Source organism: Phocoena phocoena, chromosome 1 (assembly GCF_963924675.1).
Source record: "Phocoena phocoena chromosome 1, mPhoPho1.1, whole genome shotgun sequence".
Taxonomy (NCBI): domain Eukaryota; kingdom Metazoa; phylum Chordata; class Mammalia; order Artiodactyla; family Phocoenidae; genus Phocoena; species Phocoena phocoena.
The window spans coordinates 186435829-186463597 of NC_089219.1; the positions used below are offsets into that span (position 1 = coordinate 186435829).

Sequence of the window (27769 nt, forward strand, 5' to 3'; positions counted from 1 at the left end):
GAGGGTAAAGGTCATCTGTGATTAAAAATAAATGTAAAACAGGCATAATCATTGTTGTTTGCAGCGACCATAGGTAACCGAGCTCAGAGGTCAAATCTGTAAACTCCTTTCTTCTGAGATCTCAGTACTTTGTTACTCTTCGTTTTTTTACCACCATCCTAGGGACGGGTGTGGGCCTTTCCCCCGCTCTCCTCTCCCTTCACTAGGGACCTGGGAGGAAGTGGGGACCGTCCTGGACCTTCACAGCCATGGATACCGTGTTCACACGGGCAGGGCCGAGGGTGAGTGGAGGGAGGTGGGTAGAATGGACGCTGAGATCCAGAGAGGCAGCCTGTCACGCAGGCCCAGGCAGTCCCGGGACACAGGACGGCTTGGTAGGTGGCAGGGCGGGTGGTCATTTCACACGTTGCTGGAGTCCAGTTTAATGAGACGTGCTCCCAAAGCCTCAGGTCTCGCAAGCTGTGGGCACTTAGCCGAGGAGCCTTTTCTCACACTGTGAGGCTGCACCCCTGTCTTCAGCCGTGAAGCTGAGACGTCTGATTTGAAGAGTACATTTGTAAACGGAAATAACAAATGTCAGTCCCTTGCTAATGCTGATTTTTTTGTTTGTCTCTTGTTTCTCCAGCATGAACGACTTTCTAGGTAAGACCTTGCCTGCCTCACACTCGTGAGTAGACGCATGTGTGGTTGCACGTGGTTTTGCCTAGTGTAACGGCCTCTCTCCATCCTCCCGTCTCGTTTCCACAGCCCCACAGTCACAAGCGGCTCCCTTCGGCCCCCGCACGGGCCCCTCTGTCCAGTCACGCTGCATCCCACCTCCATGTTGGTGTCCCGAGCACCGTGCCCGCTCCCCCCAGCCAGGGCTAGGGAGACATTAGTGTCCTCACCTTCGTGTAGCGTACAGATGACTGGATAGGCCGTCTCAGGGGCGGGATAGAAGTACAGAAGGGCACTCAGGGCAGAGGAGAGGCCAGCCTGACTGGCTGGTTCAGGGAACCTGACACTGTTCCCTGTACCCACATGGGGCCCAGGAATAGTTTATCCAGTGAACCAAAGACCTGTTTTGCAATTGCTGAGAAGTTAAGCATATCAGAGTTTGGGGAGTGATCCTCTGTAATTTTTCACCTAGTACCTAAGGGTACAAAACTGATCTTCCTGAAGAAAAAATAAAATAATAGAGACTGGGACTCCCGTGGTGGCGCAGTGGTTAAGAATCTGCCTGCCAATGCAGGGGACACGGGTTCGAGCCCTGGTATGGGAAGATCCCACATGCTGCGGAGCAGCTAAGCCCCTGCGCCACAACTACTGAGCCTGCGCTCTAGAGCCCACGCGCCGCAGCTACTGAACCTGCGCGCCTAGAGCCCGTGCTCCGCAACAAGAGAAGCCACAGCAATGAGAAGCCTATGCGCCGCAGCGAAGAGTAGCCTCTGCTCGCTGCAACTAGAGGAAAGCTCGCGTTATTTTATTATTATAAAATAATAGAGAATGTGGAGCCAGAGTTTGAATCTCCCATTTTCTACTGTTCCTCTGATGACGAAATTAAGAGGAGATTGGGAAGATGTAGTTACAGGATACCATAGGGCAAATGAGTTTCATGATTTGTTTAATAATTGAGCTGATTCTGCCTTATTAATATATTTTAAATTTTACAAACTTGCGTGTATTCTTCCTTTGCTTGCCCTCTCACCAATCACCAGCTTAGGATAAATATAATTTCCAACTAACCCAGCAGAAAATTCGCTTTGCAAAATTGGTGGAGAGTGGCGTTTTGCTACAGTTAATTTCTTGTGAACGCTGTTACATTCTAATGGCCATTTGTGAAAATAAATTTCCCCGCAGACTTCAAAATATGCTATAAAACTGTAACCGTTTAAACAGTGAGATTCTAGAACACAGTCGACAGCCCCCAAAAGTCATGTATGACTTTCCAACTCAGTGGGGAAAGAATCATTCTAATTACATAAAATTTAAAATCTCTGCTATTAAAAGAGACCAAAAGGAAGGTGGGGAAAGACATTTTTTGCAACCTATGTTGGATAGTTTTAAAAGCCCCAGGATATGTAGGGTGCTCCTGCAGTACAATGAGGCAGAGATTAGCAAAGGCTACGAAAAGGCCCTTCACAAACTAAGATAAATAATCAAAGATACGGAACCTCCATAATGATGTTAAAGCATTAAAATTAACAACAATAAGATATTTCTCCTATTGGATTGAAAAGTTTTAAACCTCTCTAGAGGGCAGTATGGTAACATATATATCTGCATTTAAAATATTATTTATCTCTTGACCAAGCAGTTCCACTGCTAAGGTTTTATCCTCAGAAAATAACAAATACACTAAGATTTACAGACAAGTCTTATTGTAGCATTATTTACAGTAGCTAAAAAATTTAAAACTACATGTGTCTGTCAATAGAGGATTAAACTGTCATACAGCCGTACAGTGGAAGGCTACACAGTCGTTTTTTTTTAATGAGGCAAATGTGTTTTTACTTACATGGTGAGATGCCTGCAGTCGTGAGTGCGTAGGTGTAGGGGAGAGACCACAGAAGGTATTCTCTGGTTTTATTTACAGAAATATTTATTCTGACATCCCTGTTTAACATCCTGCAAGGATATGAACTGAACTGTTGGTAGAGATTGTTCCTTGGGCAGGACCGTGGGGTGACTTTCACTTTCTATTTTAGACACTTTAGTTCCAGTGCTCAAACTGTTCAACGTGCATGTATTGCTTTTGCAATCAGGAAAGTCAATGAAGAGATTTCTATTTACAAAAGATTTTTTAACTATAAGAAGGAAAAGAATACAGTAGAAAATGTTGTAGGACTGAGCACCTCTGTGAGGAAAAGGCAGCCCTTGGTGTCATCAGCAGCTTTGCCCCCACCCCTGCTCGGCCTCTTCTGGTACCTAGTCCACCCCCCACCCCCACCCCCGCGTGGCCCCTGCAGGACAGGAACGCGGGCGGAAGCTCCACAGCTGGGACTCTTTACACCGCCCCGGTTCAGGGGTAGAGCCCTGGAGGGCTGGTTTGCACGTGGCCCTTCCGTGGGCCACCTTTTAGCTTGGAAAGAGCAAAGTGCCAGCAAAATAGGAACCAGTGTGAAGGATCAGGGTGCGAGTCATCCGTCCACTTAAGCAGGAGGTCAGCTGAGAGGCCCTTCCGCTCATGGACCAGTCAGTACTGGGACGAAGCCACCGTCAGCCCCAAAAGTGCAGTTGCTACGAGACATGAAGTCCTGTCACAGGTGTGGCGTCCAGAGGAGAGGGTGCAACGCGAGCTGTCCCGGCACCGGGTGGCGCCCCCGACACCTCTGGGGGTCCAGCCGGCCTGCTGAGCCCAGGTTGCCACCCTCACCCACCCCCGCTTGCAGCTCCAGGCCCATGTGTTTCCGGCTCATTGGCACTTCATTGGAATCATTTTCTAAGAGCCACTGAGATCCCAGAAACTTCTGCGTTTAAAAGCATGCTCTTGAGGGAAGCTGTTCGGCCCTAAGCTAATTTGAGAAGCTCTGCGCTTGCCGTCGGCACAGAGCCACGCCCCCGACCTCCCGAGTCAGCTCCGTCCTGGGTGGGTGCTGGCCTCCTCCCCCGAGCAGTGCCCTCGGCAGGCGGGGAGGCCCGGGCCTGTTCTGGCCAGAGCACTCAAGCGCATCTTAGGAAAGGCGCCCACTGCCCTTAAGCATCACCTCCCTCCACCTTTTCGTTCTCGGAAGCCACTTGTACCTTTACTGTGTCTCCCACAGGTTGGAATTGGGAGGCAGTGACGCCAGCAGCGAGCGGGCCTCGGCCAGAGCCCGCCGGGAGGCCCGCGAGGCCCGCCTGGCCACCCTGAGCAGCCGCGCGGGGGAAGACAGCAGCAGGGACTACAGAAAGGTGGGGGCTCCCGGGTCCCCGCGCAGGGGTCCCCTCCACTCAACCCTCCTGCCTCTTCCTTGCTGAGAGGCGGGAGGGAAGGTCCTCCAGCGACAGATGCTAACGGCCAGCACGTTTACCCCCCTCTCAAGCAGCTGAATGAAGACCCTTCACATATTGCTCTCAGTGCAGTAAAAGTGGACCTGGATCAGATATTTAGAGGTGTAGGAAAAAGTAAGGGTTAAGAATTGTGGAAAGGGAAATAAGAGTAATGCTGGTTGCCTGGGCCCGGAGAATCACTTGATGGACTCTGGTATTTTTAACAAACACGTGCTTTTAATGAGGTCCTGTGAACGTCAACCAGATACTTCTCGGCAACGGTAAATAGTAACAGTCTGGTTTGGGGGGTTTCCATCCTTTTATGGTGCGTTGCCTTTGGTTCTTGAGGGAGAGAACCCAGCTCCAGGGGCGGCTCAAAAACCTGCCCTTTCAAGTGCTTGAGATGCCAGGAAAAAACTTTTTTGTTAAGAAAATGTTTTGTTGAACAGAACTTGGCTAAGATGGATACACAGGAGGGCGGCTCCAAAAGGAAGCCTCTTTTGTGTGGGAGCCACAGGGAGGTGGTGGACGGCCTTCCCTGCCCCACCCCACCTCCTGGGCAGTAGCACTGTTGACAGTGGAGCATCATTTGTGTTCAGCACCTAGGACCGCAGGGTCCCAGCAGCAGGAGAGCCAGAGCCCTTGGCTGAATGTCCTCTGTCCCTGGGCCCTTCTGTCTTCCTGCTCCGCCCACAGGGTGGGGACCTGACTCCCTCTTCTTCCTCCCCCAGCTCTACGAGAGCGCCCTGACCGAAAACCAGAAACTGAAGACAAAACTTCAGGAGGCCCAGCTCGAGCTGGCAGACGTGAAATCCAAGCTTGAGAAGATGGCCCAGGTGAGGAGGGGGAGGGGGAGGGGGCGAGGTAGTCAGGTCAGCCCTCCCCCTCCCAGAGACTTGGTTTGGGGTTCACACCGCGTTGAACTTAAAATCGGAAACTGATGGTCCAGTGGACCATTCCTGGCCCCCGAGTGCTAGTAATTACTCTTACGGGTCATCTGCTCATTTCTTAGCGGAGAGCGTGGGCCAGCGTCAGGGCTTGGTCGTGGGCAGTGTGTGCCTCCTGCCTTGTCAGTCGTGGTTTGGTCACAGCAAACCCAGGACGAAGGTGTCATTGGGACGTTGGGTTCTGTCCTGCAGCACCTGTGCCGGAACAAGGACCCAGATAAAGTTCTTCCTCTCGCTGCCAGGCCTGGTTTAATTAGTGACACATAGCGGGCGGTGCACTCATCACCAGGGAGACAGACCCTCACTGAAGGCTGGCGCGAGCCCTGTCTTGGGTTATCGCTGGGTCAGCAGGAAGCCGCCTGGAGGCCTGGGGATGAGAATTTGGACTGTTACCGGGAAACTCAGATGAAGACCAGAGCTGGCTGTCGGTTCCGCCCCAGGGTGGGATCCAAAAGCAGAGACGAAAACACTGGGATCGACGGCAGTGAGCGTGTGGGGCTCGGGCCAGTGCCTTCCCGACACCCCCAGGCAGGCAGGGGTGCTGGCGCCCGAGGGGCTGCGCTTTCCTGAAGGGCCCGGGCAGCGCAGAGTGGGCCCGTCCTGGGAGCTGCCCGTCCGTCATCGCCATCGTGGAAGGGCCCCGCCTGGTTGTGGCGGCCGGGGCCAACTTGGTCCTGAACCGGCACGGGCTGGTCCTGCCAGGAGCCACGGCCCGCCCGCCCCCACTCCCTCCTCTGCAGAAGCCCCAACGGTGCATCCTTTGAGCTTTGGGGTCTCGGCTTTGGAGTCGCGAGCCGGGGACACAGATTGCACAGAGGGCATTGAAAATAACCTCAGCCTTTTAGTCGCTGGGGAAGAGCATTGACTTCCTAGCCACCTGCTTTGCTGGGTATGTTGGAATATACTGAGTTTTGCCAAATACAAGTTACTAGAATTCAGAAGAAACGGTGGTGCTACAAACCAAGCCTCTGCTCTATACCAAAATTGGACCGTTCGGCAGGACAGTGGAGGGGAGGCCTGTCGACCCCACACATCCGTGTGGAAACAGTTACCACGTGCACACACGGCGTGTTCCCATGAAAGGTCCATCCGAACTCGGAGGGGTTAGGGTTAAAACAGGGCAAAACAAAATTAGTTCTTTGTCGAAGAGAACTAGTTAAGTTCTCTTTGTGTAGGTGAACCAAGTAGTGAAATCGGCGCAGCTTCTGCACTGCTCAGGCTTAGGGAAGAGAGGCTTGAGGTGCAGACAAGCCGCGGCTGTGACCTTCAGAGCAGATGGTGAGAGCCCAGGACAGGAGCCAGAAATCCCAATTTACTGCCAGTTCCAGCTAGTCCTTAAATTTTTGAAAAAGAGACCTCCTCAGTAAGACCAGCTGTACTTATTAAACGTTTACGTGTACTTATTAAATGTTTCCGTGCCTGGCACTAGGCATAAAAGTAGTCACTCTGTCGTCATTAACTATCTATTGATTGTAAGAAATTCTGCCCAAAAGGGACTCAGGGGTCATTTCCCTGCCCTTTTTAAGAGTCGTTCCCTGAAGCTGTTCTCTACTTTGTAGCTGTGGCGGCTAAATGTTTTTAGCTCCTCTGCAAAATTTATATTAAAAGTAGAAGATGACCCAGAATAAAATTCTAATCTTATCTGGAAGCCCAGTGTATAAAACAGTAAAAGTTCTGTTCAAAGCAGGGCAGGTCCCATGAATGGACCCCTGAGAGGCTCTGGCAGCCCGTCCTCCCTGAAAATCACAGCCTCGGTCCCCAAAACAGAAGGAGCAGAGCGGGAAGGGGTCACTCAGAAGAGTGCCTGGCGCTCAGGCTTTTACAGGAGGAAAGGCACTTTCATTTCCTCTGGGCCTGAGATTCCAGAAAGAGGTGAGGGAGGGGCGGTGAGGGGGGAGAAGATGGTTGGCCTTGAAGTGTGTGTGGGGGGGGTGGGGTGGGTGTGGGGGGGTGTATCTGTGTGTGTGGGTGTGTTTATATGTGTGTATGTATGTGTGTGTATTGTGTGGTCTGTGTGTATGTGGTGTATGTGTATATGTATTGTGAGGGGTGTGTATGGGTGTGGGTGTATATATATGTAATGTGTCTGTGGTGTCTGTGGTGAATGTATATGTGTATAAATATGTGTGGTGTGTATGTATGTAGTGTGTCTATGTGGTGTGTGTGTGTGTTTGTATGTGTTGTGTGTATATGTGGGGTGTGTGTTGTGTGTGGTGTGTATGTGTGTGTATATGTTGTGTGTGTTTGTGTATTGTGTGTGTAGTATCTGTGTTGTGTGTATGTATTGTGTGTGTTGTGTGTGTGGTGTGTATATGTATCGTGTGTGTTGTGTGTATATATGTTGTGTGAAGGGTATGTGTGTGTGGTGTGTATATGTATTGTGTGTATGTGTTGTGTACATATATGTTTTGCGTGTGTGTGTATATGTTGTGTGTGAAGGGTGTGTGTGTGGTGTGTGTATGTGTATTGTATATGTTGTGTGTATATATATTATGTGTGTGTGTGGTGTGTATATGTATTGTGTGTGTGGTGTGTGTATGTTTTGTGTGTGTGTATATGTTTGTGAAGGGTGTGTGTGTGGTGTGTGTATATGTATTGTGTGTGTGTTGTGTATGTGTGGTGTGTATATGTATTGTGTGTGTTGTGTATGTATGTTTTTTGTGTGTGTATATGTTGTGTGTTAAGGGTGTGTGTGTGGTGTGTGTATATGTATTGTATGTGTATGTGTTGTGTGTATATATATTATGTGTGTGTGGTGTGTATGTGTGTGTGTATATGTATTGTGTGGTGTGTGTGTGGTGTGTATGTGTGTGTGTATATGTATTGTGTGGTGTGTGTGTGTGTGTGTGTGTGTGGTAACGCCTCTGCACTTGTGACCGTGTCACACTCCTGGGAGCACTGCTGCTGCCTCCACTCCCGGTGGGGATTCTGTGAACTCGGAAGGGCGGCGACTTCGTCTCTGTGACATCAGGACCCGTGGGTTGGGCCACATGTCGGGGCGTCCGGTGGGGCTGGACTAGACGGGACTAGACGGGCCCTCTGGCCCTGAGACGCTCCAGTAACAATGTGTTCCTTCCGTTTGCACCAGCAGAAACAAGACAAGACCGCCGACCGGTCATCGGTGCTGGAGATGGAGAAGCGGGTGCGTGTGCGTGGGGGGCGGACACCGTCTGAAGGAGGCGGGCGCCTGCCCATCCCACCCCAGGGGCGCCTCTCCTCTCACCTGACTCTGGAGAGCAGTTTGGTTGCTGGTGCTTCGGCCTCCTGAGAGCTCGGGGCGGGAGGGTCCTCAGGGGGCCGTCCACGTCGCCCTGGGAAAGCGGAACTGCGCAGGCTCGCCTGCCGCGGCGTGTGGTCCAGGCCTCTGGACCCTCCCCGTCCCTTTGAACAGAGGGGGAGCTTCAGCAGGACCCTCTGCCCCAGGTCGAGGTCTCAGGACTCCAGCCCTAAGAAGGGCAGACATCCTGCTGGCCCTGACCGAGGTGGGGCAGCTCCGGGCCAACTGCTGACCCCCGCTGACCACTCTCAGAGTGTCTTTCTGGGGGTTGACATTCTCGGGTTGGGAAAACTCAGATTTATCGATGGACCCTAGCTTTGACTTGACCCTGGGCGTGTAATGGGTTCCCATCTCCCCCGGTTGTGTTTAATTTGGAAAGCAGCTAAGTTTTATTCCCACGGCTTTGGGGTCCGGATAAGTCGGGGGTGGGGTGGGGGGCAGGGTTTTGACTCCTTTCCAAATCTGTCAGATCTTCAGCAGTTTGGTTGTGTTGAACAGGAGAGGCGAGCCTTGGAGCGGAAGATGTCGGAGATGGAGGAGGAGATGAAGGTATGGAGAGGCGCGCTTGCCGTGTGCCTGCACCCAGGCCTGCGGGCGGGTCAGGGCAGCCCGTGAGGGGTGCGGGCATGGTGAGGACGAGGCGAGCCTGTGCGCGGCCCCTACCCTGGCTCTCAGCTCGCCCGGCGCCCCTGGGGCCCCTCAGCCCCTCTGGGGACAGATGTGGCCTTTGGTGTAAGGGGGTGTCGTGCATCAGGCTGGAGGCAGACCTGAGCAGAACTCGTAAGGTTTTCTCAGCAGCAGCTTCACCCCGAGGGAGGGACGGGTGAAAGTCCGAAGCCGGGTCCTCAGCTCCCGGCCCCGGGGGAGAGCCTGGGAAGCGGAGCCAGGAAGGCACGCGGGTGGAGCCAGTCCTCCATGGAGGGCAGGCTGGCTCTGCTGTTGGTCTCCTGCCCCGCCCTTGCCCCTGGAATATTCAGCCACATCTCCCTCCCCGGGGACGGTCACCATCGGGCAGCGAGTCCTGGGAGCCGCACTCGCGCTGCCCAGGGCAGGGGGAGAGGGAGCGCATGTGGGAGTGCATGGACCCGGGCCTCGGGGCTGCAGCGCGTGGGGCCGGCCGCGGTGGCTGGGTGCCGCTTGGCTGCTTTCCTCTCTTGGCGGATCTTCACCCGTGAAGCACATGCCTCTGGCTCCTGGAAGTGTGAGCGGAGCCCTCAGGCCAGGAGCCCTCTGGGGGAGACGTGTATTGCTCCCGTGGCCTGAGAAGGTTGGTTCTTTACTGAGAAAAGTTGCTCAGGGCTCGACAAGGTCAAATGCCCGGAATCCTGTTGGTCTGCATGGCTGCTGCACGCGGGAGGGGCGAGCCCTGTGCGCGCTCCACGCTCCCCATCCCGGACGTGCCGGGACGCCCACACGCGGTGTCAGGCAGTGCCGCCTACGTCTCAAGAACAGCCAGAAGCAAAAATAGCTGGTGGTTTTGCTTCTCCAGCTGCTGGTTTCTCTAGGCCCACCTCACCTGCCACTCAGAGCACGTTCGCAGGCTGGACAGGTCTGAATGGCAGGTCCACAGCTCACGGTTGTGCAGGGGCTCCTCCGTTTTTGAAGCCCTTGTGTTATACTATCTGTTGGCAACTAACAGGATGCTCATTAAGAAATGGCCCAAACGCTGATCAGGAGCGTGGATAAGGCCCGAGCTGTTTCCTTGTAGGGTCCTTGAGGGCCCAGGCCGCCTCGTACCCTCCAGCCGGGAGGTGCTTTCTCATCCATTCAGCCCCACACGAGGGCCGGATTGCAAGCCGAGGGGGAGCAGCTGGGTTCCCCCCCACCCCCGTTTCCCTCTCTGAGTACAGAGGCGCCAGGCACCCTTGGGGCCATGGGCTGGGGCAGGTGCGTCTTTCTCTCTGTCTCATCAGCCTCTCGGGCTGAGATTTCATGAACGAGATTATGAGTCCTTTTCTTTCCTCAATGGAGGTCAGGTACATGGAAGCTCGTGCCCCGCTCAGCCCCGGGTCTTGTGCTGCCCACCTCAAATTCAGGCGGAACCCGGCCATGACCGTCTAGGCCCCATACCAGTAGGTACACTGATTGAAAGCCAGTCTTCTTTTAGTTAAAAAATTTCTTCATGAGTCAGCTGCCCTTGTTCTGCATTGCCAGTCGCAGACCTCTGGGGGAGAAGCTCCTGCCGGCTCATCCCTGAGCACGTTCGCTCAGCTCGAAGCCCGGCCAGGTGAGCAGACAGTCCCGCTCCACCCAGGGACTGGGGGTGCCGTGCCAGCCGTCCGCCAGCCGACCTTAGGGTGTTTGCGCCTGGACCCTCTTTGGGGACAGAGACTTCAGATGTACAGACTCAAGCATCGTGAAACTGGTGTGCTGGCCTGCAGGAGGCTCAGGGGATGCTTGGTCAGCTTTCAGGCCCTTCACGCAGACAGCAGTCTGTGGGGACATGCGTGGATGTTCGGTAGCCAGCCGCAGCACAGGTGCTGGTCGCACGCGGGGCCCGGTTGAGCTGAGGGCGAGTGGAGCTGGTCCAGTTTGTACAGATGCTCAGCCCCTCCGGGCGTGGCCCGCAGGGAGCAGGGGCTGTGGCCTCCAGTGACCCCTGAGGAGCCGGGCGCTCAGGGACAGAGAGGGACTCGGGCCTGTTCCCCGCCTCCCTGAACCGTAAGGTGGGCTCGCGCGCGGGGTGTGGGGCTCCGTGGTGGCGACACAGGCTGCGCGCCTTTCTGGTCTTTACTTGGGAAGGTAGGTGTTTATGGACTCTCCCCAGGAGAAGCGCACGCGGGCTGGGCTGGAGCGGGGTCGTGTGCCAGCCTCCGCCGGGTGTGCGGGTCAGCATGCCTGCCTCGGGCGGAGAGCTTTCCCGTGGCGCCTCCTCCCCTTGCCCCAGGCCCGCGCATGGGAGGAGACTGGCAACCGATCCCCCATGAGATTGCTCTTGGATTTTTCAATCTCCTTGCCCTGGCAGCCTGCCCGGCCACCCTGCTCTGTGCCCTCCCACCGCCTCCCCACCACGCCTTGTTCTCAGCCTCGCTCCCGCGGCAGCTTCCTGCCTTTATGGCCACATTCCTCCCCCTCTGCCTGCCTGTGCACAGGTTCACCGGAATCGTCCTCCTAGTTTAACGTTATTCCCCAGGAGGCAAGGACCACTTCACGGAAGGACCGTGACTGCCTTGAACGCTTCGGTCCAGTGTCGACCCAAGGAAGGGTGAGAGTCAGGGGCTCTCCATTGGTTCTTAAATTTGGTCCTGCAGGCTGCACCGCGACCTTCTGTGTCCTCTCTCGGCCGCTCCAGGCTGCTCAGAACTGCGTGGCTGCCCTCCCTTTTCCCAAGGTGACGATGCTCCCTCTGTGGGGAAAGAGATGCAGCCGTTTGTCTCTGCTCGTTTTTCCTTTTCACTGTTTTCATCTTCGTGCTGCCTTTCATTTTCTTGCTTCTTTCACTCCCAAACAGCTATAACTCCTCCCGTCTTTCATTTCTGTCCTTCCTGTCCACGTGGGCAGGAGAGACTTCCTCTGGTGCCCGGCGACCTGTGTGTAGTCACCACAGCCCACAGGATTGTCATCTCTGTCTGTGAAGCCCCGTTCGCATGACAAGACCGCATTCTCTCTCCCAGAGCTGGTGGCCTCAGCTTCAGGGTCAGAGAACTCTTAGGAAGGACTAGTGACAGGAAGTAGGCCTGGATAGGACTCCGTTTATTGCCGGCTTTAGATCCTTCGTGGGACGCAGGGATTGGGAAGCATGGCTTTGGGCGGGTTGTTCTGTTCGATTTGCAACACGTGCTAACAGCTGGACTGGCAAGGGTATCGGTCACCGGTCCATTTTCGTTGGACACGATGCCCTCCACCTTTGTGCAGAGCTGTGATTCCACGCAGGAGGCTGTCTGTGGCACCTTTAAGTAGCTCCCAGCCTCTTTGTGACCCGGGCAGAGACAGTATAGTCTGCCATGGGTTCCCTGGTGCATACCCTCCCGGAGCAGGTGGGGGCAGGTGGGCAGTTCTTGATCCTGGAACAGGCGTCAGGGCAGCAGAGGAGGCCTGGCGATGATACTTCCAGGAAAGGTAGAGGGTCTTCTGTAGGTGCGCCTCCCACAGAAAACAGTTCAACGACAGGCCCTCTCTTCTTTGCCTCGTTCCATTTTTTTAAATGAGAAATAAATGAGGTAATAGAAAGACAGAGAAAGAAAACAAGTGGGAGTAGGGGGCCAAGTATGGGGGGCGGAGGAGAGGAGCGGAGAGCAGGGCAGCAGCTGGACTTGGGAGAAGCTCTGGGCGCCCTAGGCCGCCCCTCACCCCCCCCCCCCCCCCCCCACCCACCATTCCTCTGGCCTCTCTCCTTTCCCTTCTTGCATGCGAACTAAAAACAAAAACAAAACGTCAACAGAATGTCAACGTGATTTCTTTGTCCCACTTTTCTCTCCTCTGGTCCGTCTTGTCTTGTCTGCCTGTCTGTCCTCGTGTGTCACTCTCTGCAGAACCTCCACCAGCTAAAACAGATTCAGACCTTGAAGCAGATGCACGAGCAGCTGCAGGCTGAGAACAGGGCCCTGACCCGGGTTGTGGCCAGACTCTCGGAGGCCATCGAGGGCTCGGACCCCCAGGGGCTCTAGGCCTGCCCCCTCCTCCCCTCCTCCACTCCAGGCACGTTCCCTCTTGTTGTTGGTCCCGGGCTCTGCGCTCGCCCCCCAGAGCCTGCACGCGGGTTCCTGTGAAGGCCGGTGGTCTGCAGAGGCGGCATGGGCCGGGGCGACCCAGGGCTGGGGCCTGGCCTGGGCTGCCGTTGGTTTGGTGAGACTCTTGCCCTAGAGACAGAGCGCGGGTCACTCAGCCAGACGGGTCCACGCCTACTTGTGTGTGGACACGCACACGTTTCTGGGGGGAGGTCGGGGTCTCAGTCAACAGCAATCCAAGTGCAACCTGGTCCCTGGAGCAGTCGGGTTGCGCCTGGGGTGACGGTGACCAAGGGCAGGGGCCACACGTTCCAGACACCTGGGGGCTTGAGCACATTTGTGCCAGGCACCCCTCAGAGGCAAAGGCCCGGGTGTCTGTTCAGAGCTCCCCTGCTGGTTCTGTTGTGCAGCTGGGCTGAGAACCGCGGCCCCAGGACCTGACAAGAACGAGCGCTGGGTGGCGGGGGGCACTGACCCAGCCCCGCTCCCCCCACCCCCTGCTGGGTCTTTCCATCCCTCTCCCTTCTTGGCGGGTGTTGCCCTCCTGCTTGTCACAGATCTGGGCCTGGGGATGTGCCCTCCCACGGCCAAACCCCCAGCCCCACTGCCAGCAGGGGGCTTGCCGAGGAGGCGGCAGGGGAGCGGGGGCTCGTCTTCACCCGAGAACCAGGAAATGCATCTTCTGCACTCGACGCCTGTCCCTGGATGTGGGTCTCAGACAGGCTCGCAGATGTGGCTCGTTTTCTCACCGCGGCGGCGTGAGGGGTCCTCACTGCTGAGCGGTCTCACTCTCTGATATGAGTTTTTAATTTGTAGCAACAGTCTAATTAGTCCTGACCCAGGCCTGTTCTTCTTTGCGCCCGTTTGCTGTGTCTTCGGGGTCAGTAGCTGGTAGCTGGTACCCACTAGATCTGAAGCACCCGAGTTACTGTCGGGTGGAGCTGACACCCTGCTGGAGACGCTGTGACACAGAAACTTGAGAGGGAGGTGGCCCGCGGCCCCGAGCAGCCTGCCGGCCCTCCTCGTGACAGCACGTCAGGGCCAAGCTTCACGCCAAGAGATGAGCCAGCTTTGACCTGGGGCGGACGGGGGCCCCGGAAGATGGCCCGGTTTTCTTGGTTTCCTCCTGGTGGGGAGAGCGTGAGATCAGGAGGGCTGGTGGCCCTGGAGGCGGCTGTCGTCTGAGGGCCTGTGCTGAGCCCTGTACTCGCCCTTTCTCATTTATTCCCCGTAACAGTCACTTTTCCTATGGGAAAAACCAAGTCACAGAAGAAGTAACTTGCCCGAGGTCACTTGGAGGGTACGGGGCGGGCGGGCGAAGGATGTCAGGCTCCGGGCCGGCCGCGCACCCACCGCCTGGCAGCCCTGGCGTGGGGCGAGGGGGCAGCCTGCTCCCCAGCACGGCCACGCAGAGAGGCCCGCCTGGGTCACGGAGAAACCCACAGAAGACGCGTGGGGATTCCGTGGGGTCAGGTTCCAGCATCCACAAGCGCCGTCTTCCCGGGGCCGGGCCGTTGTGTGCGCGTCGCCGTGTCTGTGGGCCCTTGAGAGGTGGGCGTTGCTCAGAGACCACGCGGCTTTGGACCTGGGCCTTCGCCACCCAGCCCTTGCCAGGAGGAGCCTGCCGGCCTGCCCCCGGTTTGGGGGTCTCCCGGGGCCGCTGCAGCGTCGGGACCCCACGCCCGCACGCTCCTCACCCAAGGTTGGAAGAGGCGACGTTGGAGAAGAGGTGCTTCGTTCTGTTTGTCCTTCACGCCACACTGAGGCACACCGGGCACTTAGCAGCGGGGAAGCTGTGCAAGCTCGTCCCGTGCTTCACGTGCGGCTCCAAGAACCCCCTCCGCTTCCTCCTCTCCCTCCTGAGCCCGCCTTCCTCACGCTTCCTCCGCGCCCCTCTCTTCCTTCCTGGCGCTCCCTGGAGCTGGCCGCGGGAGCTCGGGCAGCTGGGAAAGTGCCTTGGCCAAGTTTTTCCCAAAGAGTTGAGTCTCAACGTGGACATAAATCTCCAAGGCTCGAGGGTGCGTTTGTACGTGCTTTTAAAGGGGAGCGGTTCAGATCCAACCTGACGAGCTGCCAGCGGTGACACATGGCCTGTCCCCATATAGAGCTTCTTCCCACCCGGGGCTCCCATCGTGGGAACACGGCCTGAGAGTCTCGCGCCCAGGCTGCCGGCCCCGGGGTGCCCTGGGAGGGCACGTGGCAGGGGAAGAGGAGGGAGGCCACGCCCGCGGGCTGCTGCTGCGAGCCTCTTGGCTTGAGTGTCTGGGCAGTTGAGGCCAAGGGGTGGAGGCAGAAGAGGGAGGCCGGCCAGGCTCCGACGGTGTCAGGTCAGAGGTCAGAGGACAGGCCTGCTCTGGTATTTCCTGGATCAACGCCCTCTAACACTGCATGCGGTCACAGCTGTGGCGCCCACGGAGCCCCTGCTTTGTGAGGGACGAGGGCGGGAATGGGCTTCTTTAGATACAAAATGGAAAGCCAGAGAGGAGAGCGGTGTGCCTCAAGCGGCACAGCTCATGGATGACGGTCACGGCTTCCGGGCCCGCGACCACGTCTGCGGGGAAGGGGTGAGCTCTGGAGTCAGTGTGTGCTTTCCCGTGAGGAGCTGTGCCGTGCTGCGCTAGCGATGCTGGACTCGGGCCCTTGTCTGTGGACCTGAGGATGGCTGCGTCACAGACCCTGAGGCCGTCCTGGTGCTCCAATGTTCTGTTCCCTCCATACCAGTGCCTCGTGTGTCTGTGGTCTGTGCACACGAGGTTAGGTCTCCCTCTGCGACTTCACCTGCATCTTCCGTGAGAGGCTGAGGGAACGGTTCCATTCTTTACGGGGATCTGACTGACCCCTGGGTGCTAACAGCAGAGCCAGAACTGGAATTAGCCCTGGGAACATGGAGGGGCCTGTAGGTTTGAATGACCGACCAGAGGACACTCGCCCCAGACAGATGTGGGTGTGGATTTTTGTCGCCTTCACAGTGAAGAAGCGCTTTCCCTCTGACCTCTCTCTTGCCGCCGGCAAGGCTCGCACACCAGCCGTGCCCTCGTCGGGACCCGTCGGGGCTGTCAGACACCCCACGCTTCCGCAGCCTGGGCGCGGGGCCGCTGCTCCCTCGCTTCACGAGTTGCGCGACACAGTGTGATGGTCCGGGGAGGCCGGGCTGGGAGAAAGGACGTCTCCACCCCCATCTCCCACACCCCCATCTCCCACAGCAGAGCCCCAGCCCCCTGAGGGCATGCTCGGGCTCCTGGGTGTTGGGGGTTGACTGTGGACACACGTGCTACGGCCAGCGGGGACCTCAGCGGGTTCCGGCACACGGCACCAGAAGCAAGACCCTAAGTCGTCTGGGGGGTGTGACGTGACGGGAAAGCCGAGCTGTGCTCCCCACCACGCGTTCCCGCCTTCCTTCCCTTCACCCCATCACCTCTTCTGACCCTTCCCTGTGTCCCCAGCACACATGGCGCTGCCCTGGTTTCTCTGAACCAGAGGTGAGTTCCGGGGAGGAAACCCTGGAATAGTTACTGGTTCAGGAGAAGGAGAGGGTGGTGCGCGGGAAGGGGCTGTTCCTGCCGTGTGCGCGGAGGGGCTGTGGCCCCGCGCGGTACCGTCACCAGCCCGTGAGCAGGAAGAAGGGCACTTGGTCCCCGTCACCAGTCACCAGCCGGACTGACTCGCCTTTCCCTCCCGCCCGCAGGTCCTGACAGAACTGAAATCCGACAACCAGAGGCTGAAGGACGAGAACGGCGCCCTCATCAGGGTCATCAGCAAGCTGTCCAAGTAGGCCAGGCGCTGGCTTTCCGGGACGGCGCTGGCCCCGCCTCTCCCCCGCCGGCGCCCACCGGCCAAGAGGAGCCACGAGGACCTTTCTCTGGCCGTCATCCAGTTGCCGCCTCTGCACCCTCCGTGTCCCCTCCTCCGGCCCCCGCCGCTGGGGTTCAGACAGTTTTCATGGAAGCACGACTGCGATCCCTCAACCGATAGAGCCATCTGGTGGAGGCCTGGGGGTCACCAGGCCAGCCGTGGACCCGGCCTCTGGTTGCCGGGCCACTGGTCCACGTAGCACTTGATCCAGGCCCCAGCCCTGCTGCCACCGCCATGCGCTCTGATGTGGGACACACATGGGGAGGTCTCTGGAGCTGCCGCCACTAGATCCAAGTTGACAGTGACTCCACGTCGGGGCCCCTGCTTGTCCTTGCCTCTCAGGAACTGACTTCTCTAACTCCCGCCGGTGGTGGTGGAATTTTTTCTACCAGCAGCCCAGTGGCACCTGACTGGTCTTAACGCCCGTTCCCTCTGTGTCTGGCCCTCTCCCCAGGGCTCAGGTGACCGGGCTTGCCTCTTCTCTTTCTGCCCTTTTACTTTCCTTCCTCCGTCCGCCCCGCGGCGCGTACCCCGGGAGGTGGGCGCTGGGACAGAGCACCGACCCCAGTGGTGTGCCCGGGCAGTGGCACCGCCGGCCTCTCCCTGGCCAGGCCGGGCTCAGCTCCCCACCGTCCTCCCCACGCAGCGTTTCTCTGCTAGAACACCCGCCTCCCCCACCTCCCTTTGACCTGGTCTCCTCTCCTGAAGAGAAGTGACGCCGCTGTGAGGAGGCGTGGGGGCGTCTGAGGCCCCCCCCTTCATGCCTTGTGCTGTGAGCGTGGTGGGCTCGATGGCATCTGGGGCGTGTCCAGGGGAGAGACGATTGTTTGTTCGGAAGCCAGCAGGAGGAACGAGTCTGGACTCGGAGTGGCGAGACCCGGTGGCCAAGGCTGTGTCCCAGGGACCCCACCCCGCTGTCAGGGAGCCTCTGGTGGCTGCGCCTTGATCGCTCGAAAGCTGGGCGGCTTGGATGAGAGTTGAGGTCTTCCTGAGGGTCCCCCTGTAACGTGACAGCCCTGCCGTACCTGCGGCTGGGGACCCCCAAGGTGCTGACGCTCCCCTGGGCCTGGAAGTCGGTCCCCACGCGCCCTGCTTTTCCCACCTGCCCTGTCTTGGCTATCCTTCTCTGGACGAAAACCTGGACAGGTGGCTCCCTTGGTTCAGCACAGAATTAGGTCATGAGTTCTTGATGATGCCCCAGTATTAACACTTAAGTGTTTGCTTTTTGTAGGCGCTTTATCCCTCGGCTGGTTTGAGTGTGCAGGTCGCTTTGGGGTTGCCGGAGACATTTAGTGTGTAGCGGTCCGTTCTCAACATACGCTACCTCTGTCTAGTTTCTCTTTCTTTCCAGCCCCTTCCATGGCCCTCAGAAACGTCACATGCTCTTTAACCCAGAGCCATGATCAAGGTCCCAGTTCGGGATAGGAGATTTGTCTCCTGGGGCAAAACGCCTTTCTCAGAGTGTGCAAAATCTTCCATGTCCGGCCATTTCCTGCGAGGAGCGACGCCTGGGCACGGGTGATTTGTGTTGTCGGGGCCGGGGGGGGTTGCGTGGGGGGGATGCTGAGAGCGAAGTTTCATATCTTCCACTGTAGCGTTTCCTTTGTTCTGGGGGAGGGGAGCGGGCACGAGGCCTTGGCCTTGACCCTGACTCTCCGGCACACCCTGGGTGCTGGGCCAGGACTGGAAAAGGAAACTGAATTATTAGGACGTCACCTGGACTCTCTTGCATCAGGCAGACCAGGCAGAGGGGCCGCAGCACGCCCTCCGCTCCGTCTGTGCCTTTCGGGGGCGCAGGCGGCTCTCGGAACCCGGTCGGGCTGTGTCCCGCGCCTCCCTCCAGCCCTTCTGTGTCAGGCCTCTCCACTCAGGAAGCCAGGCTCTGTGGCTAGAGCCCGTGGTGTGGACCAGCCCGTGATCTCAGGCGCTCTCTCTCTTATGCAACTAAGTCTGTGAGACAGACTCTGAATCTGGTCTCTTTCCAGGCTGTGCTGGTCCGCGAGGTGATGGTCAGGGGCCCCCTCGCTACCTCTGGGGTTGCGCCCTGTCACCGCGGTGCCTGGATGGGTGGTCAGCGCTGGGGGGTGGGCCTCGTCGGCCTTGGCCAGCGGTTTTCTGGACAGGTCGCACCTCTGGGAGTGACAACCAGCCTCTGAGAGTCTGAGTCTCTGGCTGAAGCCTCACTGCTTCTCCCCCTCGTGCCTGAGGCCCCAGGTTGGGCCTTGGAAGGGTCTGAAGGAAGGACGAGCCCTGGCCTGTCTCCTCGGCCCACTTGCAGGGCGTCAGCTCCTCTGCTTCCCTGCCCTGAGCAAATCGTGTGCATGTTAGCGCCACTCGGGGCAAACGGCAGCTGGAATCCCACTTCCAAGCCCGTGGACCCCACCCAGGTGTGTGTGAACTACCAGCGTGGAGGGGAGCAGCTCGTCTCCGTCTCCAGGTTTCTGGCCCTGGAGCAGGCCTCTCCCACCCAGACGGACACAGACAGAGGGGCTTCCCAGCTTCCAGGCCACCGTGTGGCTCTGAAGGGAAAACCTCGGGGACTCAGCAGCTGGGCCAGTAGGGAGTGGGCCCCTGGTTCCATCCGCTGGGTGAGCGCTGGCGTCCTGGCCTCCAGCACCACCCCTGACTCTGGACATGGCGGCCAGCGGTCATAGGTGGTCCTGCCCCTGTCGGGGCCCAGTTACAAGTACAGAGCGTGGTCCCCATTACGGGGTTTTAAGGCAGGTTTCAGCACCTCGGAGGGTGTGTCTCCTGACCTTGCAGGAAGGCAGCTGTGGCGGCAGAGCGAGGCCGCTGAAAGGACCGGGCATCGGGGCCCGGGGCCAGCGCCTGTCCTGACCAGCCGTGTGGCCGTCTGTGAAAGGGGGCTGGGTCAGTGGTCCTCAGGACCCCTTCTTGGCTTGAGAGTCTGTGATGATTTGTTGATTCCTAGGGAGACCAGAACATTTCTCACTCAGAGTTTTTGCTCTAACTTCAAAAATTCTTTTCTTCTCATTCAGATGGTTTAAGAGTGTGTTAAGGTGGGAAGGTGAATTCAGTCTGGAGGGTAGTGGCCGTCCCTCCTGATGGCCTGGTGAGAATGTGCAAACCCGCGGGTGGAAACACGGCCTCTGGATGAGTGGTTCTCACGGGAGGGGCCCGGCTCCTGGCGTCCAGACAGCAGACCCGCTGTGTTTCCCCCCACCGGCCACTCAGTCTCAGCTCTGCCTTAAGCACCAGAGGGCCTTCCTCGAGGAAACCCCAGCCTTTAGTTTTGTGGGGCCATCAGATCTGGACCTGGGCTGTCGCAAGCCGAGGTCCCTCCCCTGAGCAGGGCTGCAGAGAGTTTACACCAAAGGCTGCAGGACCGAGCAGCCCCCGGGGAGGAGGGGGAGGGCCAGGGTCTGGGGCCCGCATCCCTCAGCCTCCAAACAAGCCGAAGCTTTGCTCGGCCCCCCGGATGGGTATGTAGACTGTGTCAAGGATGGCCGTTGATCGCTTGTGCTCTGATTAGATTGGGCAGTAGATCAGCTTCACTGCGGCCCCGGGAACCGTCATTGTCACAGCTGCTTGGGAGTGAGGTGGGCTCGGGAGAATCTGGACCGGCTGGTGGCCGCGTAGCAGGCGATGCAGCCCCTCCTGTGAGGGTCGTGGTCAGACGTCAGGTTGAGGAGGGGTCCTGGGAGCCCCTCCTTGGGAAGTACATCTAGAGGCAGACACGGCTGAGGGTTGGCCTGATGCTGCCTTAGGGGGTTTCGAGCTTTGGGGATCACTCTTGCTTCTAAGCCTGTGTGCGCACGCGTGTTTGCTACATGGAGATTTCAAAATGCAACCTCATCACCCAGTTTCATCCAAGTGTGTTACTCTGTTAACGCATATCTTTTGCTTCCCCCCTCCATTCCCCAGAGGACGTCTCTCTGAGCTTCTTCTCCAGTTAATCTGTTTATCATTTCGGACTGGGAATCTGCCAGAGTGACCTCTTCTGTTACTTCTCCAGATTTTCCCCTAATGCTCCCAGTAAACTTTTCCTGGGTGGCCCTTTAAGGTGACCTCACGACGCTCCTGTCTTTGCAAAATAAACACACCTTTCACCCTCCCGCCTACTCTCATCTTCCTCCCCATTAATTTTTTGCTTTTCTCACTTGGAGCTGGTGGTGCTTTAGAGGAGAGATTGTCCACGAATCAGCCCCGACTCCTCTGGTTGCAAAGCTGACTGGCTGTGCCACTTTCCCCTCGAAGGTGAGGTTTGGCCCTAGCCTGGGCGGGGCCCATGGGCAGCCTGGCCTCGTCTGCACAGCTAGAGACTGAGTGAGTCCTCAGGAGGGCACCGGGCAGTGTCGGTGCGTCTGGGACAGTGGCTCATCTGCTGTTGCCTTGCAGGAGCGGGTTCAAGAAAGGCAGGGCCCCGGGGGCCTCGTTGAAACCTCGATGGTCTCACAGAAGCAGGACTCGGGGTGGGGGCAGGTCCTGGACGTGGGGTGCTAGGCTGGCCTCTGAGCCTGACCTGCGTCTTCTCTCCATACCGTGCTCTTCTGGGGAGGGGGCTCGGAGGGAAATACGAGGGGCTCAAGCCAAGACAGCAGGAGGTGGGCCGCAGGGGTGGGGGTTCCCTTGCACCCCTGAAAGGCTGGGGCTGCTGTCAGGCTGGCCCCCAGGTGGGGGAGGGCGAGACTGTCCCATGTTCCGCCATGGGGGACTCTGACTCAGGCTGCCGCGCCGTGGTCCCCCCTCAACCCCCTCCGTTCCCTCTGCCTCTGTCTTGATCGGTGGAAAGAGCTGTGAGACCCTCCCTGGGGTCTCCACACCCCCATTCCAGGGGTAGCATTTTGTCTCTGTTCACCTTACCCCCACCTGACTTCCCCTCCAAGAAAGCACCAGAGGGACCGTTTTAAGTCGGCTCCGTTGTAAATACACGTGGTGGGGATAGGGGTTTAGGGAGGGACCCAGATGCGCTTTGTGAGCTGAATGTATTTTTATGCAATTCTGAGTGGCCTTTCAACTCCGAGATGAATGACTTTGTTTTACTGGTTATTATATAGTGTTATTAAGTATTCTGTGTTTGAAAGTTTGGGAATAATAATATCCACATCTACATGATGCCTGTAAACACAACAGTATTTATAAATAAGTAAATTGTGTTTTAACTTTGTGACTGTGTCCACAGTTTAGGAAATGGGGTTTATAGAACCTTACATAGGGCCAGCCTGTGGTAGTTTCATGTCACCATCCTTGCCACTGGGGGCCTCTGTCCCAGGGACGGCCACAGGGGCCAAGGAGGAGCCTGAGGGGCTCCCAGCCTCGGGGGTGGGCACTGGTGCTCTCACCCCGGGAGGCCGGGGCCCTGAGAAGGTGGCTTCCTTGGGTTCCCGGGGTCTCTGCCCGCTGCTCCGTGCAGTACTGTCTCTGCAGGGCCACCGCTCAGTTCAGGGCAGCCGGAACCACTCCCATGGCTCCAAACTCTAAAGGCAGCTGGTGGGGGTCACTGGAGGCTAAGGTGCTCGGCCGCTGGCAGGGGGGCCAGGGTCGGGCCCTCTGTCCGTCCTAGTGCACCCCGTCTGGTTTGCTCAGACCCCATTCACACCCAGCGGAGGCCCCGTCACCGAGCTGGAGGTCACGGAGGTGAGGGAGGGAGGCGTCTTCTCCCCTGCGGCCACCCGGCTGCTGGCCTGCGGCCCAAATCGGAGGCAAAGGATCAGGTCTGGAGTGAGGGCTTCTCTGGGTGCCCGCTGGGCCCGGGGAAGTCAGCGGAGAATGGGCATCGCCTGGAGGCGGTGAGGCCCGGCCCTTCCCTCCTGAAGACTCCCCAGCCCTCGTGCTGGGCTGGCCTTGCCCCCCTCAATCCCAGCCTCTGCCAGGCCAGCCTTACAGGCTCTGCCTTCTCGTCCCTGGAGCTTGCCCCTGAGCCGGACGCCCCCCTCCACCTGTGGCAGAGGGGCTGCGGGGGCCTCCCTGAGGAGACGGCCCCCAGATCGCAGTGAGGACGGGTCACCCTTCCAGGTCTGGGGGCGGTGCTGCCCTACCGTCTCTTTCCAGAAAATCCTGAAGCCCCGTCCTCGGCCTCAGGAGTCACAGACGTCTGAAGAAGTCGGCTGCGGTGAGCTAACCGAGGGCTTGTAGGAACCGTCCCTCCTCTGACCCCACCCCAGGGCCAGACGGTGGCCGTGCCCCGAGCCCGGCTCTGCTGGCAGCGGGGAGCCGGGGGTCTAGTCCACCTCAGCCCCCGGGAGGCCTCGCCCCAGCAGCTGCCCTGAGGGCCCACGCGCCCACCGCCCAGCTGGACCTGGCCTGGCCTTCTGGTTCATCCAGCCCCTGAGGGAAGAGCCGTGTCCCCAGCCTCACCCCCCGCGCTGACCCTGGGAGCGGCTCCTGCTCCCCAGCCCAGCAGGAACAACCAGAGACCGCCCCCAGCGTGCTTTCAGCTCATTCCTTTAATAAGGAAATGCCGCTTATTACAAAAGAACATGTTGACAAGAAATGAGACAAGAACAGAGTCCACGGGTGGGGGGGGGGGGGTGCTGGACATGGGTCCTTCCTGGGACGGCGAAGGCAGGGGTCCTGGTGGGGCTGTGCGTGCCAGGGGGCCTGGGGCCTGCCCGCCATGCTCTTGCAGTCTTCAGACCCCAGGATTTCAGAAGCAGCGGATCCCGCCCTCGGAGAGGAGGCGCCAGGGCAGAACATCTGGCTTCTCGGAAGGGGTCCTGGGGTCCCGATGGCTGAGGGGGGCCCTACGCGCCCCCGGCTCCCGCCACCCCCCCAGCACAAGGGGCCTGGCTCGTAGCGCACAGGGCCCACCTGCCCACCTGCAGCCTCGTCGGTGCTCCTGTCAGACCCCCTGCATTTCCCCCTCCTCCCATCAGGGCTGGCCGGAGGGGTCGCTCCCGTGCGTGGCGTTCCTCTGCACCGGGGCCTGCGGCTCCTGTCCCTCCTGGTTCAGCGAGATGGCTCGGGACCTGGGGTCCCCCGGCCCCCTTCCACCTCCCGCCCTCCCATGGGACACCTGGCCGGGGCTGGGCTGGGGCACCGGTGAGGGTCCCTCGAGCCAGAGCCGCCCAGCCGCAGGAGAGAGCATGCGGGGGAGCTTGGCCTACCGTGCTCTCCAGCCCCCGGGGTCCCTCCCCACTGCCACCCTTGGCCCCCCCAAGCCCCCAGTGTCACGTGAGCAGGGCTGGTTGTCCAGCTGGGCGGCATCAGGGACCTGACCACAGACTCGGCCACCAACAGCTCCTGAGAACCCTCGTCGCCTGCACGGGGTACCCCCGTGGCCCATCCACCCCCCTACGTGGAGTCAGACTGCAACACCAGGTGAGGGAGCCGGGCCAGCGGGGGCATCTGCTGGGGCCCCACTGGGAGACCTGGACACCATCCGTCCTCGCAACGTGGGGCTGGGAGCAGACGTGACGATGGGTGAGCCCTTCACGAGTGTCCTGAGGGAAGCCCTGGGAGGATGGCCCCGCAGGGGCCCCTGTATGGCTTTTCAGTGAATTCAGAGAGTGGGAGGAGGGGGCACACCACACACACAGGACACAGGGCTGGACGCAGGCCGCCGAGGGTCAGCTCTGCCCACGGTCCCCTGGTCAGACCAGGGCCAGAGGCCAACTCCCCCCGGCGCGTGGCAAGGCAGGGGGGCCGGGAGGGCGAGGGGAAGGACTTTACACACAAAGTCGAAGGAGCAGCTCAAGTTGTGTAAAACGGGGCTGGGGGCACTCAGCATTGCCATGCGGTTATTTACAGAGTTGAGACATGCGTCTTGGTGGGACGAGACTAGGGTCGTGTTCACAGGTGACCACCCTCTCCGTGAGGCTCAAATGGCTTCAGAAGGTTCTCGTTTTGATGTCGCTTAAAAGATATATTCTTGTGTCTTCAAGTCACAGTGTCCCCCTTCCCAATATTGCAGCTCAAAGAATGGGTAGAATCCTGGTGACCTGTCCCTGCCCCCTGAGGCTACGGGTGAGGGCGAGGCAGAAGTGGTCGCAGGACTGGCCTGCCAGACAGAACATGGACGGCGGGGCAGCCTGAGTTTCGGGTGAGTCCCAAACAGCGCCTAGGAGGGACTTACACTTTGAAATTATTGGTTGTTTAGCTGAAATTCAAATTTAACTTGGTGCCCTGCATTTTTATTTGCCAAATCTGGCAACCATGTTGGGGGGCTGAGGGTCACCACGATCAGGCCTGGGGACCCTCCCCTGTCTGCCACCACCCAGGGCAGAACCAGGGCTCTGAGGCAGGAAGGGGGATGGAGTGGAGGGAGACCCAGGGACAGCCTCTCTGTGGGGCTGGGGGAAACAGAAGCCAGACACGTGGTGGGCCGGACGCCCTCCCTCCCCAACCCCAGGGGCGCCCCCCCCCCCCGCCCGTTCGCTCACCCACCACCTCCCACTGCAGGGCTGGCGGGGCAGCTGCAGCGACCCCACCCCCACCCCCACCCCTCACTGAAGCCCTGGGCCAGCAAGACCATCTCAAACCGATTCTAGAAGCACAAGCTACATATGGTTCCTGGGAAGTAAAAAGACCAGGCCTGAGGCTGCGTGAATCCCTGCTGTCCCTTCCCCCAGCTGAGCGACCCGGAACGTCACTTCCCATCCGGCCCAGCACCGGTCGCCCATCATAGGGGGATTCCCCCAGCTTCCCCCAGTCCTCAGCTTGCGCGGCCAAAATCCGGAAATGTGCCCAGAGCCCTGGCAGAGTTGGTTCCACTCTGGAATGATTATTCAAGGAGAAAGGAGGAAACAGAGCTTTCTGGCCTCACCTCCATTTTCTGGGTGGCACTGGGTTTCATTTTTCATGGTTTCAGTCCCTTTGTAAAAATCGCCTCTTCTACTTTTCTCTCTGCAGTAGACTTTGGGAGTGAAAACGCACAGCCTGGAGGTCTCCAGAACCCCTCGTAGCCAACCTTAATTCTGTCCCACTCAGGACAGGATCCCGACACCCCAGAAACAAGCCTGGTGGCAGTGAAGGTGCTCTGTGGACTGGGTAAGGACCCTCAGGTGCAGGACACTTAGGACCAGTGTTGTTTCCCCACCTAGTTTGTGGGCCCGGTAGATGCCTTCTGCTCAGACGGCTCCTCTGAGGCAGGGGCCCAGCCAGGACCGGCCAGTACGCAGGAGAGCACTGCTCCCCTCCCGCGTCCCCTCGGCTCCGCACTGGTGCCCACACTCAACCTCCCTGCCCCTGAGGCTACCCACTCGAGGTGGGCCCAGAGCCGTAATCCAGCCGCGTCTCCGGGCCCAGGACCCCCAGGGCAGCAGACGTGCTGCGGAGCCTCTCCCCTTCCCGCCGGGAGAGAGGCGAGTCCTGGGCTCAGGAGGGTGGACGAGAATCCCAGATGGTGGAAGGTGGTCGGAAAGGGACGCGAGAGTGAAGGTGGAGGGTGAGAAGTCAGCTCTGGGGGCCCCGGGGGAGGCTGGGGGAGAGGGGGCCCCGAGGAAGCACCAGATCCCATAGCTCTGCAGGGGGGCATCCAGGCCGGGACAGCCCCCTGTGGTCCCCCGGGGCCTGAAGCCTCACTCTTGTCCTACAGCCCGGGCCCTAGGACCAGCCCACAGTCTTCGTCAGGTCCCAGCTTCCCGGCATCAAGTGAAGAATGACTTCCTGAGGACCGAGGGCCATGAGCAAGCCTGAGCCCCACTGCCCAGCTGCTGCTCCCGGAGGAGACGGCTTCTCACCACCTGCCCAGCGGGGAAACGCAGCCGGGCAGGAACACACGCCTGCTCCTTTCTGACAGTGAAAGAGACGTCCCTCTGCCTCAGGTGCCCGCGGACGCCAGGGTGGCTAGACGGGGTGGGAGGTGCCGCCACGTGTGCTGGGAAAGAGGCGCAGCTCCGGGTCTGGGAAGCCTTGAGTGTTCTGCGCCGAGGAGAGGGCCAGGGCCTGCAGCCGCAGAGACGAGGGCGGCTGAGGGGGGCCGGGGGCCTGATACTCTCGCCCAGGCTGCAGGTTTGGAAGGAGACTCGGCGCACACTGGACTAACGTATATATGGCTTTTTATCGATGCTGGGGACACGAGGTGCGCGGGGAACGAGCACAGTGACCGCGGGGCAGAACCCGGCCCGTGTCCTCCGCCACCCCTCGGAATGGCTGCCCTGCCCCTCGGGATTCACAGCAAGTCCCTCAGGAATGCTAGGCGGGGCCTCCCCGCAGGGCCCCTGGGAAAGCTCAGCCAGCTGTCCACTACCCTCCCCTCCTTACCTGGGCCTCAGGGGAACTAAGAACCTGTAAACCTTCCTTTTCAAGCCCTCTGGCTCTGAACGGATACCGTGTCTTCAGACAGCGCTGCTCCACTTTGATTAAGGGAGGAGCACAGGCGGGAGGGTGAGAGATGCCAGTGACTGCTGGCTCCCGTCCTAGAAAGGGAGCCGGCGTCTGGGTCTCCCACTGCAAGGGCAAAGGCCCGGCAGTTTCATTTGGGCCTTTCCGGGAAGCGGGTCTTCTGTTTCTTTGCGGTTTGACATCACCCGTCAGCAAGGTGAGGTCGCGGGACGGACAGTCCCCGTTCGAGTCCAGCCAGTCTAGCCTGTAGCTCAGGTCTGTGGTGTCCCGGGAAGCCCCCGGCAGCAGGAGGAGGTCCACGCCGGCAGCGGGCTTTGGTCCTGGCTCTGCACAGTCCAGCCTCCCCGTCTCGCCTCCCAAACAGCCACTCCCACGCAGCGTGGGAGCTCCCCAGTCCGAGCAGGGTTCTAAGCCCTCTGCTCCCACACGGCACCCTGTCCGCGGCCCTCCACGAGCACGGAGGATGCGCACACACGCACGGATCCCTGGCCGCTGGTTGCCTTCCGTCAGGAGTCAGGAGGTGCTGCCATTCCGTTGGTCCAGAACGCTCAGAAAATGCCACCACTTTCTGCCAAGAGAGCCTCCCTCGAGGTGAGGGCTGGGCGGAGCTTTGGAGGAGGAGGGTGGCGGGCATGCAGCGAGGAAGCTCCCGGGGCGACGACGGGCCAGGCTTCTCTCACCTCCGAGGGGCCCTCCTCAGCCACCGTCGGAGGGAGGGGGTCTTTAGAAAGAGGACGAGGGCAGAGGAGCGAGGGCACGGCCGCACACGGGTGGGCAGGGATGCCTCGAGGGCTGCCCGGCTGAGGCAGCAGCGGCTCGGGCCGCGGCCC

General features: G+C 59.1%; 1 protein-coding gene across 2 annotated transcripts in view; it reads left to right on the forward strand.

Moving 5' to 3' along the window:
* PPP1R12B (protein phosphatase 1 regulatory subunit 12B) overlaps positions 1–16614 on the forward strand; it is a 197169-nt gene extending 180555 nt beyond the window's left edge. The window contains exons 19-24 of one of the 2 annotated variants that reach the window (XM_065875856.1): positions 626–642; positions 3744–3873; positions 4683–4787; positions 7987–8040; positions 8674–8724; positions 16528–16614. In XM_065875856.1, coding sequence (XP_065731928.1) covers positions 626–642; positions 3744–3873; positions 4683–4787; positions 7987–8040; positions 8674–8724; positions 16528–16614 — 444 coding nt within the window. Of the gene's footprint in view, positions 1–625; positions 643–3743; positions 3874–4682; positions 4788–7986; positions 8041–8673; positions 8725–12647; positions 12783–16527 lie in introns of those variants that run through there. The other variant, XM_065875848.1, reaches the window with a different exon arrangement.
* The last annotated feature ends 11155 nt before the right edge of the window (positions 16615–27769 follow it).